This window comes from Eublepharis macularius, chromosome 1, assembly GCF_028583425.1.
Source record: "Eublepharis macularius isolate TG4126 chromosome 1, MPM_Emac_v1.0, whole genome shotgun sequence".
In the NCBI taxonomy this organism is placed as follows: domain Eukaryota; kingdom Metazoa; phylum Chordata; class Lepidosauria; order Squamata; family Eublepharidae; genus Eublepharis; species Eublepharis macularius.
In genome coordinates, this window is record NC_072790.1 from 151,537,202 (window position 1) to 151,555,591 (window position 18,390).

The 18,390-nt window shown below is 38.9% G+C and overlaps 1 protein-coding gene across 1 annotated transcript in view; it reads left to right on the forward strand.

Moving 5' to 3' along the window:
* The window catches only part of RYR2 (ryanodine receptor 2), a 720,715-nt gene that overhangs the window by 296,902 nt on the left and 405,423 nt on the right, over positions 1 to 18,390 (forward strand). Inside the window, exons 17-19 of the mRNA XM_054975163.1 lie at positions 10,582 to 10,677; positions 15,099 to 15,217; positions 15,401 to 15,534. Of these exons, the coding sequence (XP_054831138.1) occupies positions 10,582 to 10,677; positions 15,099 to 15,217; positions 15,401 to 15,534 (349 nt within the window). The remainder of the gene's footprint in view (positions 1 to 10,581; positions 10,678 to 15,098; positions 15,218 to 15,400; positions 15,535 to 18,390) is intronic.

Genomic DNA, 18,390 nt, shown 5'->3' on the forward strand with positions numbered 1-18,390 from the left:
ACCTTCCAGGGGGAAGAAAGGGGGCTAAGCAGGCCAGAGGGAAAGGGCCACAGCAGGGGGAATGTGGGAGCAGCAGCAGCCCAAGCAGAGCCCTTACCTGGCAGGGAGAGGAAGCAGTCTCTACAGCCCAGAGCCACACCATGGCTAGAAGACAGCAGCCTGGCTCAGGAGTTGCTAGAAGCCAAGCCTCTCCAGGGGGGGCTGCCACAGGCATTCTGGGGGAGGAGATGGGTAGCCCTGGGGGAGGAGATGGGTAACCTCATGAGCAAGGCCAGGCAAGCCCAATAGCACGGAGGCTGGCTGGGGCAGCTCCTCCTGAGCAAGGCCAGGCAAGCTCAATAGCACAGAGGCTGGCTGGGGCAGCTCCTCGTGAGCAAGGCCAAGGAGCCCTCAGCTGGGGATGGCTCGCACTCAACCCCACCCTACTAGCAAGGCAAAGGAGCCCAGGAGGGATTAGTGGTTGGAGGGAAACACCTGGAGGAACACACAGCTGGGCCTGGTCAGGAGAAGGAACAAGCCTGGAAGGAGGGCGGGGCGGAGAGAGGAAACCCTATAAAGGGTGGCTGGGAAGAGCTCTGGGGTGGTGGGTTTGAGTGGGAGTGATGGAGCGGAGTTGGAGTGGAGAGAAGCCAAGGAAAAGGCAAGAAGGAGAGTGGAGGCTTGAAGGAGAGGCCTGGGAGGAAGAGATGGTGGAAGATGTAGGGGGTAAGCAGGCCAGGTTGAGCAGGCCAGTGAGTGGATTGAGAGGGAGTCAGGGTGAGGTATACTGCTCCTCCTTCCACAGAGCAGGGTCCTGCAGAATCCCTGGCCCCCCTGTGATGTCAGGAGCTGACCGCCCAGTGCCATGCCCAGCGGCAGCCGCGGCAAGCCCTGACAGTATTTTTCCCATGTAGAAAATTCATTATATTTTAATAGCTCCTCAGGTGACCTATTAAGCACACAGAGTTCTCAGTATGAATATCTTTGATTTTCAGTTACATTAAAAGTGGAGATTATTAAATGAAAGTTATTTGAATGTCTGAACATTATGCTTTTTTTAATACCCCCTTAGAGTCAGTAATGGGTATAGAGGATTTAGAATAAACTTTTTAGGGTACTAAGTAGATCATTGTGAAGGTTGTACATTCTGTTTACTTCATGATCTTCAATATAATTTTAAATTAATCTGCATTTGTATTCTGTGTGATGGAGTATGTATTATAACTGTCGACAATATATCAGGGTTGCAAAGTGTGCGATCTGTTTAGCCAAACGCTAGAGGGCAACCAGCAGTTTAATAAAGCATTCAGCTGGTTAAATAATACATGCCTGGCATTAAGTTGGGTGAATTACATATTGTTGAAGGCTGTATATGAAGTGCTCAGTATGAAAGACTGTACAGGATAGTGTAGATTTTTATGCTTATGTTGTTTTTGAAATAGGTTCTAGAACACAAATCATTTCAGCTGTTCTGAATATATAGTTTACAGTGAAATCCTAAGCAGAATTACTTCAGTCTAAGCCTATTGAAATCAATGGGTTGGACTGGAGTTACTCTGCTTAAGATTTTACTGTTAGTTTACCATAAAGCTGCAGATAGCTTCAACTTTTAACTCTTTTTTCTCATGTGTTTACGTCAAAGAGAACTGATTTACAAGGTGAGAATTTGCCTATCTCAAGTTTAAGGGAATCATGGCATTATGAGAAGAGATGGGCATGAACCGGAAAAAAACGAACCATGTTGTTCATGGTTTGTCACATTTCACGAACCACGAACTTTCATGGACCTGCCCCAGTTCATGAACCAGTTCATTTGGTTCATGAAAATGTCACATCCAGTTCAGCAAATTGTCACTTCCGGGTCAGCAGAAGGTCATTTCTGGGCCAGCAGAAAGCCACTTCTGGGTCAGCAGAAGGTCTGTAGGAAGTCCATCCCCTGTTGCCTAGGAAACTGATTGAATGGCGCCAGGCTGTCTGCAGTGACGAACCAAAAATGAACCAAACGAACCAGCCTAAAGTTCGTGGCAGTTCGTCAGAAATGGGCTCTGATGAACCGCCGGGTCACGAATAGAGATGGGCACGAACCACATTATGAACGTCAAAAACCCATGAAAACGGCGATCGTGCTATCATGACCCGGCGGATTGTGATCGTCCACGGCCAACGATCCAGCGGTCGGGAGAGGCCTGGATTGTGGCTTTCGGGCTTGGTTTGGGAATCCAGACACTCAGGCACCAGCAATCTATTCCCCTGGCAACGGAGCCAGGGGAATGCCTGAGCTCTGCCCTCCTGTTGCCCTGGAAACCCCAATGGAAGCCCACCAGGCTCGGCTGCTGCCAGCCTCAACCACATTCCTGCCCTCAGTGGGAATACCAAGGCGCTCCACTTTGGCCTGGCGGGTGGGCACATGGGGGGTGCCGCCTCTGAGTGGCGAGACCCCCCGCCTCCTCCCCGTGCCCGCCAGGCCTGGCGGCCGCCGGCATAACCCACCATTCCTGTATCGCTGGGAAGGGAACAGCGGGGTGCCCCGCCGCTTTCGCCTTTATGATCCACGGTTCGGTTCAGGAACGGGAGATGTTTGTTGCTGTTCGGGAATTCGGGATTATGGTCTGCACCGAACCACGATCCTCTGGATCGTTAATTTTTTTTGGTTCGTGCCCATGTCTAGTCATGAACCATGAACCAGCCTGGTTCACGATGAACTTTGGTTCATATTTCGGTTCGTGCCCATCTCTAATTATGAGCCACATTTTATAGTTAGTTATGCATATCTCAGCATTTCGCAGGGATTGAAATCAAAACATCTCTCTTGACATCTATGATAAAAAAATAGAGAGGTTTAGAGTGGTTACTAGTATTGACTGTATATGATATTTAATATACTTTTACGATATACTTATGATATTTAATATACTTTTATTAATGAATATTTACTTAACTGTGGCTGTTAAAATATAGTCTTTATAAAAAGAAGTCCTTAAATGTTTCTGAAAGATCAACAACACTGTGTATGTGTGTATATATACAGACTAACATGGCTAACTCCTCTGGATCTATAATATGTGGGCGTGTGTAAGCCATGTTGCTGCTGTACCTTGTCTGTCACTGCACCAGCAATGAGAAAACTGCAAAATCCTATTTCCATGTGGAAACCACAGTCATGTCAAAAACTCTTTTTTTTTTCAGATTTCTATTTGTTCAGATTTCTGCAATCCCAGTCCTATTGCACTGCCCATTAGATGTCTCATGCTTAGATTGGAACTAGTGCAATGCTCCATTGAACTAAGAGCCTGGTTGGCCTCTTTTAAATTAAGACTGAAGGTTCTTTTTTCTATTCAAATGTCTGGGAGTCTCCATCATCTATTGAAGGAGGAAAATTATAGAAATACTTTGTTAAGATTGATAGATGAGAACCTGGATTTGCTTGGTCTCCCTCTCTTGACACTTAAGATAACCCAACTCATAAATTTGCTTTTGCTCTTGCAAGACTAAATGCTTTCTCATAAGCGGAACTAACAATGTGATTTACTCAAGTTTCTTATTCAGATAGACTTTGTGCTTGTGCATTTGGTGTGATAGAGACCTTAAGTCCACTTGTTATCATTTTGTCCTCACCGAACTGCTCTTAGGTCCTATTGGATATTTCCTTTTTTTAAAAAAAAACAATTTTTATTGGGTGAGTTAGTACATAAATCATTTCATACATAATCTATTATTCCCCATATCCTAATTTCCCCCACCCACTCCTCCCCCTTTTTTAATTAGACTTCCAACAGTTTTCCAACCCATTATCCAATTATATCTACTATATACTATTATATTACTTAAAATAAAATATTATTTCTTAAAAACATTCTCTTAACTACACAAATATCTATTTACCCTTCATAAAGATCACTTTACCCCCCCTTTAAAAATTATCCAATATACACAATTTCCCTTTAACGTCCCACTTCTTTTCCAAATACAATTTAAGTTTCCCCCAGTTAGTAAAGAATTCTTCAGATTCTTGTTCTCTCATTTTCTTTGTCAATTTGTCCATCTCTGCCATGTACAGCAATTTTTGAATCCAATCTTCTATTGTCAGTATCTCTTGAGTCTTCCATAGTTGTGCATATAACATTCTTGCCGCCGTTGTCATGTAAAACATTAACGTTCTATCTTGAACTGCAAACTCCTCTAAACTTATGCTTAGCAACAGCAACTCTGGGTTTTTATTCACTTTTTTCTGCAATATTTCTGACATAACCTCAACAATATTCCCCCAGAATTGTTTAGCTAATTCACAAGTCCACCACATATGATAAAACGAACCTTCCTGCTTTTTACATTTCCAACATTTGTCTGACATTTGACTATTCCCAAAGGCGAATTTCTTAGGCGTTAAATACCATCTATATATCATTTTATATACATTCTCCTTTATATTAGTACATGTTGATATTTTTAATGTGTTTTTCCACAGATACTCCCATGCATCCATTGTAATGTCTCTATTACAATTTATAGCCCACTTTACCATTTGCACTTTAACTATTTCATCCTTGGTAAACCATTTTAACAAAATCTTATAGATTTTAAATATAATTTTCCCCCTCTTGTAGTAAACATTCTTCTAGTTCCGAGTTTTTTATTCTAAATCCTGATTTTCTACAGTCAGAATCATACAAATCTTTAATTTGTCTGTACTGAAACCACCCATAGTGAAATGGTAGTTCCTCATTTGCTTTAATTTTTACTACTTTTGGTTCCGTTCTCAGAATTTCTTTGTATGTCAGCCATTCTTCGCCATTATACTCCGTTTTCGGGTTGACAACTTCAGCCGGCACAATCCACATTGGGGTTTCTTCATCTAAATATCTCTTATATTTTTGCCAAACAGTAAATAGATTCCGTCTCACATAATGATGTAAAAACATAGCATCTGCCTTGACTTTGTCATACCATAAGTACGCATGCCATCCAAATATTTTTTTATAACCTTCCAAAGCTAGTAACTTATGATTCTTTAATGTCACCCATTCTTTCAGCCAAACTAAACAAATTGCTTCATGGTATAGTCTCAAATTTGGCAATTTTAGTCCTCCTCTTTCTTTGGCATCATACAAGACTTTCATTTTCACTGTTGGTTTCTTGCCTGCCCACACGGAGTTTAATATCTGCCTCTGCCATTTTTCAAATTGCTTTTTATCTTTTACTATTGGTATTGTTTGCAGTAAAAACATCATCCTTGGCAGCACATTCATTTTGATCACCGCGATTCGACCTAACCATGGCAAGTTTAATTTGTTCCATTTAATCATATCTCGATCTATCTGTTGCCATAGCTTGTCATAGTTATTCTTAAAAAAAATCAATATTCTTCGTAGTGAGCTCAATTCCCAAATATTTTACTTTATGTACTACCTCACAGTTTGTAATCTCCATTAATTCTTGTTGTTTTTGTTTGGTCCTATTTTTGCATAGTAACTTGGATTTATTTCTATTAATGTAGAACCCGGCAAGATCTCCAAATTCTTTTATCTTGTTTAGTAACTTTGGCATATTTTGGATTGGATCCTCAATTATAACCATCACGTCATCAGCAAATGCTCTTACTTTATATAAGAAGCCTTTAATTTTCATGCCTCTTATATTATCATCGTCCCGTATCTGTCTTAATAAAATTTCTAATACCATTACAAACAACAATGGCGATAGTGGGCATCCTTGTCTTGTACCTTTTCTTATCTCCAATTTTTTTGTTAACTCGTTGTTTACTACAATTGCTGCACATTGATCTTTATATATTGCTTTCACTGCATGAATAAATTCCTTGCCTATCTGCATTTTTTCCATGATTGCAAACATAAAATCCCAGTTCAAATTATCAAATGCCTTCTCTGCATCCACAAAAAAGAAACCAGCCTCCTTCTCCGGATGTTTTTCATAATACTCTACTGCGTTGATTACCTCTCTCAAATTGTCTTTAATTTGTCTGTCCGGCAAGAAGCCTGCTTGTTCATCTGCAACAAATTCTGTCAACCAATCTTTTAATCTCTCTGCTAAAATCCTGGCAAAAGTTTTATAATCATTATTTATCAAAGATAGTGGTTGATAGTTTTTCACATTTGGTAAGTCTTGCTCCTCCTTTGGTATCAGTGTGATATTCGCTTCCTTCCACGTTTCTGGCAATTCTTTTCCTTCCAGTATCCCATTCATTACCTTTTGCAAAAATGGTATGTCTTTAACCATCGTCTTATAAAATTTCGCTGATATTCCGTCAGGTCCTGGTGCTTTTCCCAATTCGTTGCTTGTATTGCTTCGGTAACTTCCACTTCTGGAATTTTAGTATTTAATCTTTCTTTCAATTTGTTAGGTATAACCGGTAAATTTATCTTTTGAAGGTATTGGTCAATCTGGTTGCTATCAACAGGTTTCTTCTAATATAAATTAGCATAGAATTTATAAAATGCTCTGCTTATTGCTGGTTGATTGACTAATTCTTTATCGTCATCCACAATTCTGCTTATTGCTTTTCTCTCTCTCTCTCTTTTTTCAATTGCCACGCTAAATATTTTCCTGGTTTGTTGGCTCCTTCAAAAGTCTTTTGTTTTAATCTTTTCAATTCCCATTCCAGCTCTTTATTTTCCATTGCTTTTATTTGTTCTTGTAAAATTTTTATCTCCTGCTGTAATTTCTTTTTCCCTGGTCTTTTCTTTAATTGTTGTTCTTTTTATCTTTCCTTGTATCTCCTTTAATTTCAATTCCGTATTTTTCTTGTCTCTAGAATTTAAATCAATCAATACACCCCGGATCACTGCTTTATATGCATCCCATACCTTCTGGATTGGCATGCCTTGATCCACATTGTACTGAATGAAGTATTTAGTTTCTTTTTGCAGAACATCCAGATTAGTTCGATTTTGAAGAAGGTCTTCATTCAATCTCCATCTTAGTTTCTTGGGTCTCATTCCAAACCTCCATAAAATAGGGTTATGGTCTGAGCTTATTCTTGGCATTATTTCCATGTCCCTTGTCCATATAGCTAATTCTTTAGATGCCCAGATCATATCTATTCTTGATAAAGATTGGTGAGTTGCTGAATAGTAGGTGTATTGCTTTCCTTTCAGATTATGCTTCCTCCAAATATCCTCCAAATTTTCTTGTTTTTCTAATTGAAAAAAGGATTTAGGCAATCTTCCTGTTTTACTTTTAGTAGCCTTCGTTTTTTTATCCCATTGTAAGTCCACAATACCATTAAAATCTCTGGCCAATATCACCTGATCATACGTCATTTGCTCTAAATGTGTCACTATTTCGTTGAAAAATTGTTCTTTTGATCCATTCGGTGCATAAATCTCCATAATTAAGGTTTTTTTGGAATTCCAAATAAATTCTATAGCCAGATATCTACCATCCGAGTCACTAATAACCACTTTTGGCTGTAATTCTTCTCTTATATAAATTACAATTCCCCTCTTCTTTTGCTTTGCTAAAGCCACAAATTCCTTCCCCAATTTCTTGTTTTTTAAATATTTTGAGTCCTGATTTTTTATATGGATCTCTTGTAGACAAATTATGTTACAATGTTGTTTAGCCAGCCAATGAAATAAAGCTTTCTGTTTTGAAGGTGAATTAAGTCCATTTACATTCCATGATATTAGTTTACATTCCATATTCATGATCTAGCTGGTTTTGGTAAGTCCTTTTCGTTTTCTGCCATAAAAACCCCCATATCGTGCCGTGATTTGATAACTCTTCTCAAAGTTTGAAATTCAAAGCTCAGACCTTCTGGTATTTCCCATCTATACCTTATGTTCAGGGTTTTTAATATCTGAGTTAACTCCCTATATTTCTTCCTCTCCAGCAAAATCCTCTTCTGTAACTTTCATAATTCTCACTCGCTTCCCCTCCATCGCTAATGGACTTTGAAACTGCTTGCTGATAATTTCTTCTTTCATTGTCTTTTATTTAACTGAACGATAATATCTCTTGGTAGATCCTTTTGTAGTGCATAACTTGAATTAATTCTGTAGGCTATATCTAGATTAGCTGCAATTACTTCTGGCTGTCTATTTAAAAATTCTGCTAATATATCAGTAATTTGCTCCTGGGTTGATTTTGTCTTTGTTTCGGGAACGCCCCTAAATCTCAGTTGTTTTTCCATACTTTTGCATTCCACAACAGCCATCCTGTCATTTAACACTGAGGTCTCCACTTTTAAACTTGTAGTTAAGCTTTCTGTTTTTTTCTCTACCTCCTGAACTTTCTGTTGGGTAACTTGGAGCTCTTTTTTAATCTCATCAATATTTTTTGCCAACTCTGCCACTTCAGATTTGATGGCTTCTTTGATGTCACTCAACAAAGTTTGTTGTGCTTCTTGTAAAGTCTGTTGTGACTTTTGTATAGACTCATTAAGCTCCTTGTTACCCTCTGTTACTTTTTTATCCAAATTTTCAATAGCCGTCTGCCAGTTTTTCGCCATCGTTGGGCTTGATTTACTACCTGCCCACGAGTCCACTCTCTTTCTGATCTCCGTTTTTCTTCCCTTTATTAATTTTATACTTGTATACTTTCAATACAGTTCCAAGATTTTTTCACTGTGCTAATCAAAATGTCGGGCGTTTTTTCTCAATGGTACACTCTATGGTGAAGCTTTAACCTTTCCCTTCAAAATGGTGTCCTTCCGCTTCCTCTTCTGATTTGCTGTTCCTCTAATATTTTACTCGCTGGTTCTCTGATGCACTTCCTGTCTCCCCCCCCGTCTCGCTGCTCTCACAAACAAAGAAGTTGTCCCCTTGCGATGTTTCTGCTGTTCCCACACTCCTTCCCTCTGTGTCGCTATCTCCCCAGACCACAGGTATGTAAACAAAAATCTTTTTCAGTTCATTTACGTATTAATGATCTTTAAAGTCTCAAAAAATTTCTTCCTGGATGGCTTTTAAAGAACTTCCACTTAGTCTAGCCCTTTATTTCCACGTTCAAACTTTAGTCCTTAAGCCAAATTCGTGTCCATAGGGGGAGATAGTAATCTTTACCTCTTAGTTTCTTCTTCGGGTTGTATTCACTGTTTCATTTTGCCAATCTTGCTCCAGTTTGTTCCTGAGGCTTGGGTACGACGATCTTATGCCAATTCGTTGACTGCAAAGCTGCTGCAGAGATAGAAGCCGCCCTTCTTCGAGGGGACCTCAAGGCAGGGGGAGAGTCCTTGATTCAGAACCCCCCCTCTGCCGAGATCACTCACTCTTGGGGCCAGAAAGCGTTCCTGCCCACTATCTGCCTGAAAGCAGGGGGCTGCAAGTGATCAAAGCACCTCGCCAGCCAAGAAACAGCAACTTGGATGGTCCAGCTCCCTGGACCACGTCAGACCGCCATAAGACCAAACCGGAAGTCCTGGATATTTCCTATTTTATTAAAATACCATCTCCGATTTGAGCTATGGGCGATTTCCTATTTACTGGCATACATTGTTCTGGAAATGATGGGCTCGGTGGTGAAATTTTTAGCAATTATAATTTTACTGAAACACTAAAATCAGTCTCAGACTAGTTTTTAGGTGAGATTCTGTGTTGTCATTTGCACTTAAATCTGTAAAGTTTTGATTCTCCTTTACATTTAAATGCTGTATTTTATTTATATGGGTTTAATTTTTGCCTATTTTGTAAAGTACTATTTCTTATCATTCACTTTTCATTTTATAGACCTTGTATTTTTAATGTATTGCTATCTGGTGATTGTATATTTGTATTTGATTTTAATCATGTTTAACTATGCTTAAGGCCTACGGTCACATAAACAAAATAAATTGATGATGTTGGTGTCTCATACTGATGATTACATTGACTTATGTTGTGTGATCCATCTTGAGTCTTAGTGAGAAATTTTAAAAGGACCTAAAGCCACTTACAGCAGTAAAGAATACAGTATAAGTGAAACGACAAACAAAACAAATTATATCTCGGGTTATTTCTGAATTCATGGTCTGGCTCATCTGAAGGCAGTTTTGAAGAGCCAAAGGACCAATAAGTCTTTGCCTTTTGCCTTTGAGGCTTGCTCTTCTAGCCACACCCAAGCTTTATACCTACTGCAGGAAGGGAAAAGATGTTACAACTGGCAAAGATGAACCCCGATTCAACAAAACTTAGTAAAGGTTTAAGACCCATGAAATCAATGGAGCAAAGCAATAGCAAGTAACAGGCCCCATTGATTTCTATAGAATTTAAGCACATCCAACTTCAGTTGGAATGAGATCTTGGAATGATTGACCTCTAGTGGAAAAAAGCAGCAAATGAGGGACAACCAAGAAATCTCTCTACGTGCCATTTTTGAACTTAGTGCACTGATGTTCTGGTCAAGAAACCATTCTTTGTGTATAGTGGATGGTGAAATATAAGGGTGGGGAAAAACGTTGTATCGTCATCTGTTCTGTTACATGCAACACTTTGCCATCTTATGTCAACACAGTCTGGTAGTAGCAAAACCTAACATTAAGGTACTCTTTTGTAATATGACTGAGCTAATGGATTATGTTCAGTGCAGCCAAAGGACTTACAGCATATGTGGGTATGGGGAGATGAAGATAGATAAGTAAGAATTAATCAAATTTTGTTCTTTTTCTAGCGGCTTTGATTAGGGGGAATCGTAAAAACTGTGCCCAGTTTTCTGGATCTCTAGATTGGCTAATCAGCAGACTGGAGAGATTGGAAGCATCTTCTGGTATGTCAAGAATGTCTTCCTTAAAAATGTATTCTGAAAACTTGATAGAGGAATAATTTAGTCACAGGGGCTTGCCAGTTATTAGCTGGAAATGGAAAGATTGGTTTTTGTCCATAATGCATTTGTTTAAGAAATGCCTGTACTTGTCTTGGCTTTACTGAGATTTTGTTGGCAACACTATATCTAATATGAAAGGGTCATTAAAATTCTTCAGTTTTTGTTAATCATTATTCATTCTTGTTTTTTATGCTGTAAACCATGTTTGTGTTTGTTGAATTGACTTCAGTTTTTGACAAAAACAGTTGTACACAGATAATTTTCTGTGGGTTTTTTTTTATATATCACAATTAAAAGTTCCTCAGAAATAGGAAGGGGAGAAATGGTAATTAACTATGGCTCAGTTTGGATGTCATGGAAAATTGTGGTTTAATTAACTATGGTAGTTTGGTTGTCCAAATATGGGCCACTTTATTGTTGATTATGGTGAATCAAATCAGTATCTGAAATCATGGACTGGATCCAGTGCAAAATTTTCACATGTGCTAGAGCTCTTGTGCAAGAGAAATACAAGAAAAAGATGACAGTAGCTGCTTGTGCTAAGTCAGATGCATTATATTCTCACATACATTTCCCCTTGTGCAAGATTTTGTGCAACCAGTTTCTAGCCATATAATAAGTAGGGAGAAAAGTGCTATGTGTTGAATTAGATTTTGTGCAAGTGGTACACTGTTTATGTTTCCTCTTGGGCATTGCTGTATCCAAAGCCATGCTTTGAAGTTGGTTTATTAAACACCATTAGTCTTAAAGTGTTTGTATAATTAATGGAAGTGGCTTGATCCTGGATTGTTCCCAGGTGCCACCCTGACTACAGTGCAAGCTGGAATCGATTTCATAAACTAACATAGTTTAAATCAGCCATAGTTGTACTTTGTATGAAACCTAGTAATTTAATAGGCCATATATTTCTGATATGATGTTGATAGTTGTTTGAACTTTAGATTTGTGGATTGTCATCTTTTTCTATGAAATAACTGAGTTTGGTGGTTTGGGTTTTTAAAAAAATACATGCAGTATAATATTTTAACAGAAAATCTGTGAAAAAATAAAAAATGCTGCTTTAAATACCATCACATGTTTGGCATTTTACTCTCTTTATGCGGTATGTATTATGCTGCATCCCTGACTTCCTTAGTGTTCCTGAAAGATTTTCACTGTGACAAAGGCTTTCTTGCCTTAGTTCTCTCAATTCAACATGCAATACAGGAATGCTTTGTTATATTTGATAGAATGACAGAATGGTCAGCTCATGGGAGCGGCTGTGAGGTAAAAGCTACAAAAGATTAAATAAACATTTTACTTAGAAATAGAGTTTATTTGTAAGTATATTCATGTAATTTTTCAGAGTAATTCGTAAGTGTATTGTTTTCAGAGTAGTCCATAAGCATAATGGTTTCAAGATAGGTACAGTTCTTCAAAAGTTTCTAAAATGACTCAGTCACAAAGACTTATCCACAAAGAAAAGAGTAAACAGACTTCCCTTATATTATAGTACTTCACTCCTTCTCCCTCTTTCCCCAGAACAGCCCTGATTAACCCTTTAACAATGCACTGAACTCTTTCCCTCACAACAACTCCAACTATATTGCAGTTCACTCCACCTCCCTAAGGTACAGCTACTATACAATCACAATACACATCACTCACCCATCCTGCCCTCCTGCTTCATTATTCAGAGGCCAGCACAATAAACATACATTCAAAAACCATTTTAATTGGCAGAAATAAAATATGCAAACTGTTTACATGGCAAAACATTACAACATGACACATGGATTTAATCCATTTGAGTATCCAAAATGCTTTTAAGAGTGCTTAAGGACAGTTAACTCTGTGTTGGACTGTGGCCTTAATGCAGAGGAACTTTTAGTTGTTTGTGAATTTTTCACTCCTTCTGTTTCTTCATTTGACAGAGGCAGTTGGGAGAGTATATCAAATAGCAATCGGCTGTCAATACCAAATTAATACTGTCCAAAGAATAACTCTGTTCCTGGTTTTCAGATTAGTTGATGTAAATCAGAAATAAAGAATTCCTTTATATGTCAAAGTTTGTAACATAGAATACATATTTGAAGAAACAGATGTTGTTACCCAAATGGGAGGTCGCCTTAATTAGCCTTTCATACACATGCTGGTAGACAGATACTAACTGGAGAGGTTCCACAGTGCATGCAAATGGACATTTTCAGGCCTAGTTGCATCAGCTCATGATCCAGGAGCCAATCAGGGCTTAAAGACTTAATTGGTAGTGCTAACATGAGAAAATATGGGAGTGCTGATTGATGCGAATTAAAGCTGTGACCCACCAGTCTTCCAAGTTCTCTTGAGAATGGCTGAGGCTTGCAGGTGTGGCTAATTAGCAAGCCAAAACACGGTTTTTTTCCAAAGTAGGCTGTGGCCTGGGCCCTAGAAGTGTGTTCTTGGGCGGGGGGGGGCGGGGGGCGGGGGTGCTGCTTTCCCCTGTTGTTGAGATTTGCTCTTACTTTACAGAAATTTGATTGGTGTTTCTGGCAATTCTGTTGGCCACAGAAGTTGGCACAGAAGTTGGTTTGGCATTCAGTTGTTGTTGGTGCTTGTTCTTTGGGGGGTGTTTGTTGGGGTACTTGCTCTATGTGTTTCTGCAGTGGGACAGCTTAGTTTTTCCCCCCACAATAGGAACAAATGGAGTGGCTGGGGGCTTACTGGACTATTACCACAAGTGGTTTAAAGTTCACAAAGAAAGCACCCATAACAAGGGGAAACAGCACCCCTGCCCCAGAAGAACAAGTGAATTTAATAAAATTACAGGAACTATAAAACACCAAACAACAAATTACCCACAACAGGATAACCAACCCCCAAAAGAACAAGCAGCAAAATGAACAGTAAATATAACTTCAAAAGCCAGAAATCAAAGGATCCCCATACACAAAAGCCCAACTGAACCATCCAGACAGAGCAAAAAAGCAGTTTTAAAAATGCGATGTTAAAAATCTTTTCTTTTCCCTCCTCCGCCAAAGAGAAAAAAAACCCAATGAGTCTCTGACAGGGCTAAACAGAATCAGGTTCTGTGGTGGCAGGGTCAAGGGTCATTTGACTCGTGGCTCCCAACTGGTCGCTTTCCATGCCCCTTTGTCTTTTATTGCCAAGGGGCACATTTCGTTGCTGAGCTGCACTTGGCCAGTACGTGTGCTCCCTACATCCTTGATCGATTTCATGAGCTTTTGAGTTGCTAGTCGCACACTTCACCTCCTCTCCAGTAGTTGTGGAGGCAAGGTGAGTTGTGGGGAGATAGTTGATGTGTCATGGGCTGAGAAAGATGAGCCATTGCTGACCGGCAGTGGGTTGCTTGTAGCCAAAGGCAGAAAGAGCCCGGCTGTGGTTTTTTCGTCCTCTTCCCCTGAGCTTTGCCCAAATCAGGCAAAATTTTACCAAATTTTACCATATATCAGGTAAAATTCGGTAATTTTTACCAAATACTGAACCCAAATTGCACATAGAGCCTGATCCAAAGTGATGAAACACTACTGCACAGTTTTAGAGCCTGATGCAAAGTGACTCTTGTGTCTTGTCTGTTTTAGACTATTTTTCATTCCATGTTAATGTTTGTTATAGCAGAAAAGTTGACAGCTCTTAACAGTGTTCCTTTTGTTTGATACTGTAAAATTAGGAAGTCTCCTGAACCCAGGGGAACATATGTCTTAATGCAGCATTGCAAGAAACTGATTTAGGTCTAATGATGCTTAATGGCAGGACTACTGCTTTAATTAGTTGGTAATTGGGAGGTCACAAATGATTTAGTGCTTCCTATTTCTTATGCATCTGAATTTTATGCCATTAGTTTGCTTTTATTATAGGAACATTTTTCACATTGTCCTTAACTGTGATTAGCAGTAACTATATAAAAACAATTCTCTGCATGTTTTTCCCTTGGTAATTACCTTTACAGGGAAATTTGTTGTGAGCATGTAATCATTCCCTAGAGCAGAACTAAGGATTTCATCACATTCTACATCAGTGCAACCTCAAATTTGTGAAGCTGAGAGACCACTTTTTTTTGTGAGCTGTAAACCATTTGTAGTAATAGTCCAGTTACCTTGAATTCCTTTTTTATTATTCTGACAATTTAAACATTTTAAAATTGTATGGCATATAACTCCAAATAATGAAAATTATAAGTGTATTAATTATTTGCAAAAGGTTGAACATATAAAAATAACAATATGGTTAAACACACAATTCTCCCAAAAGGAAAGAACTACAAAACTGAGTAGCACCCCTCCCTTTTCATTGTATCAACTCCATTATAATAGTAAGAAGAGAGTTACTGTGAATGCCTGTGAACTTTGCATAAATAATAAATTGTAGTTTTTTTGTGTTTTCAGGAATTCTTGAAGTTTTACACTGTGTTTTGGTGGAAAGCCCAGAAGCACTAAATATTATTAAGGAAGGACATATTAAATCAATTATAAGTCTTTTGGACAAACATGGAAGAAACCATAAGGTATGCAGATCACATATGGAATTAGACAATAGGGTCTGTGTATAAGTAGCATATCCTTTAGTTATCTCACTGAAATTGTATAAATTACTAAGGGACAGACTGTGTTGTCTCCTTCTTAATGTTTTTAAGCTGTATTATAGGTCATGAGAACTTTCATAAGTGTAATGATTATTTTTTTTCTAGGTTTTAGATGTTTTGTGTTCCCTCTGTGTATGCCATGGAGTAGCAGTACGGTCTAATCAACATTTGATCTGTGACAATCTTCTACCAGGAAGAGATCTTCTTTTACAAACACGCCTTGTCAACCATGTGAGCAGGTAAAAAAAAATGAAATACACACATACATTTTTGAACTGAACCACAGAGTGTGGTTCAAAAAATCCAAACAATGGGGCCGGGAAGAGAGAGAGAGAGAGAGAGAGAGAGAGAGAGAGAGAGAGAATTTTGCTTGGGGAAACCTAGCTTTTCAAGAGTAATATGTAAAAAACACACAGAAAAATCCAACAATCATAGAAGCAATGGGAGCCTCTAGATGATACATCTTCCACAAGTTCATGCAAGTAAAGAGAATTCCATGTATTTACTTTCTGAAGATGTACACTTGCTCTTGCAGTCACACTCGTATCAAACCCGTGCATGAACTTCCATGGGCTTGATTACCAGTCTTCCTCCTCTTCCTTGTTTTAAAGATAGCATTCCAAAACCCCCTTATTGTTGTGCAAATCAATTAATTCACATTATTTTTGCTCTTGCTTTCATCTTTTCTCTGTGTTTGGGCTTTTGTTTCAAAAAATAATCAAAAACATTTTCAGAAGACCGGGATTTCTGCTTAAAGATGACATGCGGGGAGTTGGAAGGAGAGGATTCTATAAAAAAGAAGGGAGGAAGCCCCCAAAGCAAGGTGGTTGTAAAAAAAATGCCTTGATTGGTTCTGCAGTTCCCTCCTCCCTCCATCCCTTTGGCATGTAAATCCTTTCTCATCTCCTTTGCAAAGATCGATCTTTCTCACTCTCAAAAAAAGGCATCAGCAATATTTTGGAAGGATGCTTTTTTCCCCTCCTTTTGCTGTGAGTGTGGGGCAAGCAGCCCCCTCTCAATGTCCCCTTTTTCCTTCCTACCACACCTTTGGCTCCCTACAAGCTGTCAACCATCTCAGGCTGATTCTTTTGTGATCTGTACAGCAATTTTTTTAAAGGACATTCTGTACCAATGAATCTCTTGTCTGAATGGCCACAGAGAAACATACGTCCAGGAAATCAAGACTATGGATGAAACACATGCAGTGCTGCAGAACAAACAGACAACTGGACATGCAGTTAAACTCAGGCACCACTTCCATGAACTTGTGGAGGATGTATCATCTAAAGATGCCCTAAGTCTACCTCTTTAAGAAAAAAATGTTCTCCTGAGATGTGAGACTACATTGTGAGAGCTGAGCAGCTAGTTTGGTGATTGCTAGGCAACATACAACCAACATTGCAGCCTCAATGTGTGTCAGCATGGAGGATGTGGGAGGAAGATAAACTAAAAAGGTAAAAGGTAGCAAGAAGAGAAGGTAAAGCTGGAGTGAGGAAGGAGCAACAAGGAAAAGCAACAAGTAAAAAAGGAAAGCTGAAAGTATGTAAGGGAGGGAGGGAGAGGGTGCCAGAGGGAGAAACAGAAAAAGCTAGGGGGTGTAACATCCCTGTTCTTGCTTATTAAAAACTTTGCTTTATTTTAAACCTGTAAATAAATGGTGTTTCCTGAGCAGGACACTATTAGCACTAGCAGTGGTTTGGGTCTGAAGGGAAAGTGGAAATGCAGGACTTCTATGAAGAGCTAGTCAGTTACTCATAAATTACACTTTCATTTGTTGACGAATGAAGCAGTCAATCCCTTGCAACAGTTATCATAACAGAAGAGAATTGCCTACCTTTTAGACAGACAGGAGGGGATTGTCAATTCATTGGAGGCTCTGCAAATACAATGAGGTGTTTTTTTAAAGGTAATTGAAGGTATTGTATTATTCCTATCCAGTGTGGTTCATGCTAATTATTTTTAGAATGTGTGGCAGCCACTTCAGCCACTCTCAGTACAAATGTTCCCCAAGAGGATCTATGTCATTTATGTGGCCACCTGGCTCTCTCCATTTATAAGGCACTGCAAGACTAATGGTGCCTTTGCAGATCCTTGCTTTTTCAGGAGAGTCATCCAAGCAATACTGAGCATTGCATCCCTCTATGAGATATAAATTGCACTTTCAGGTATCCCTTCTCTTACTATTCTCCTGCCTTGCTGACTGAGAATAGAAAGTTGGACTTACCGCAAAACTTGTTTCTGGCAGCAAACAGGAGAGTAGGCAGACCCATTTTCTGTGCTTGCTTTGTAGTTGATGGGCATATTGTGTTTTTACATTTGTGTAGCTTTTACAGCAAAGGAATTACTTAGGGACCTCACCATTTTTCTATTGTTTGAATATTTTTCTCTTGACCATCCAATTTGGGCATTGCTCATACCTGGTTTATCAGTTACAAAAAAGAATGTGATAGTTTGATGCTCAGTTAAACTGTTTGTTGACTGGTTCACGGGCCAATCAACAAATTGCTTCACTGAATTCTTTTCTAATAGTACAGTACAGTGCAGTTGGCTTTTCCTGCAGCCATTTTCCCTGCTGTGGCACCAGAAGGGTTTTGGAGGTATGTTTTTTTCGAAATCTGTAATTGCTATTGCACTACTGAGATCTAAAATTCTAATAATTTATTGCCATGATCAAGTTCCAGCTTTTGTTTTTAAAAAGTCTCTTGCTCCTTCTTTCGTAGCGATATAAGGGGAAAGGTGTAGGCAGTGCATTTCTCCTTAAAACTCCACAATGGAAGAAGCTAGATACTGTTTTAAAAAACTGAAAGCTGGGACTTCAGTGATCCTGGCAATTCTTTGTTGGAATGTTAAATCACAACAGCTATTTCTTCATTTTAAAAAAACTTACAAAAGCACAGCAAAGGAAATGGTGCCTCATTATATGGATGCAGCTGTAGATAGTTAATTTGTCATAAATAAAAGCCATGTGTTTTTTGTTTTTTTTTTTAAACCTTACCCATTGGAGTTCATTTAAGCAGTCCTTACTTAATGGCTGCCCAACACTTTGCACATGTTGAGTTTTGAATAAACCTGGCACAAACCCGTTCAGCAGGTAT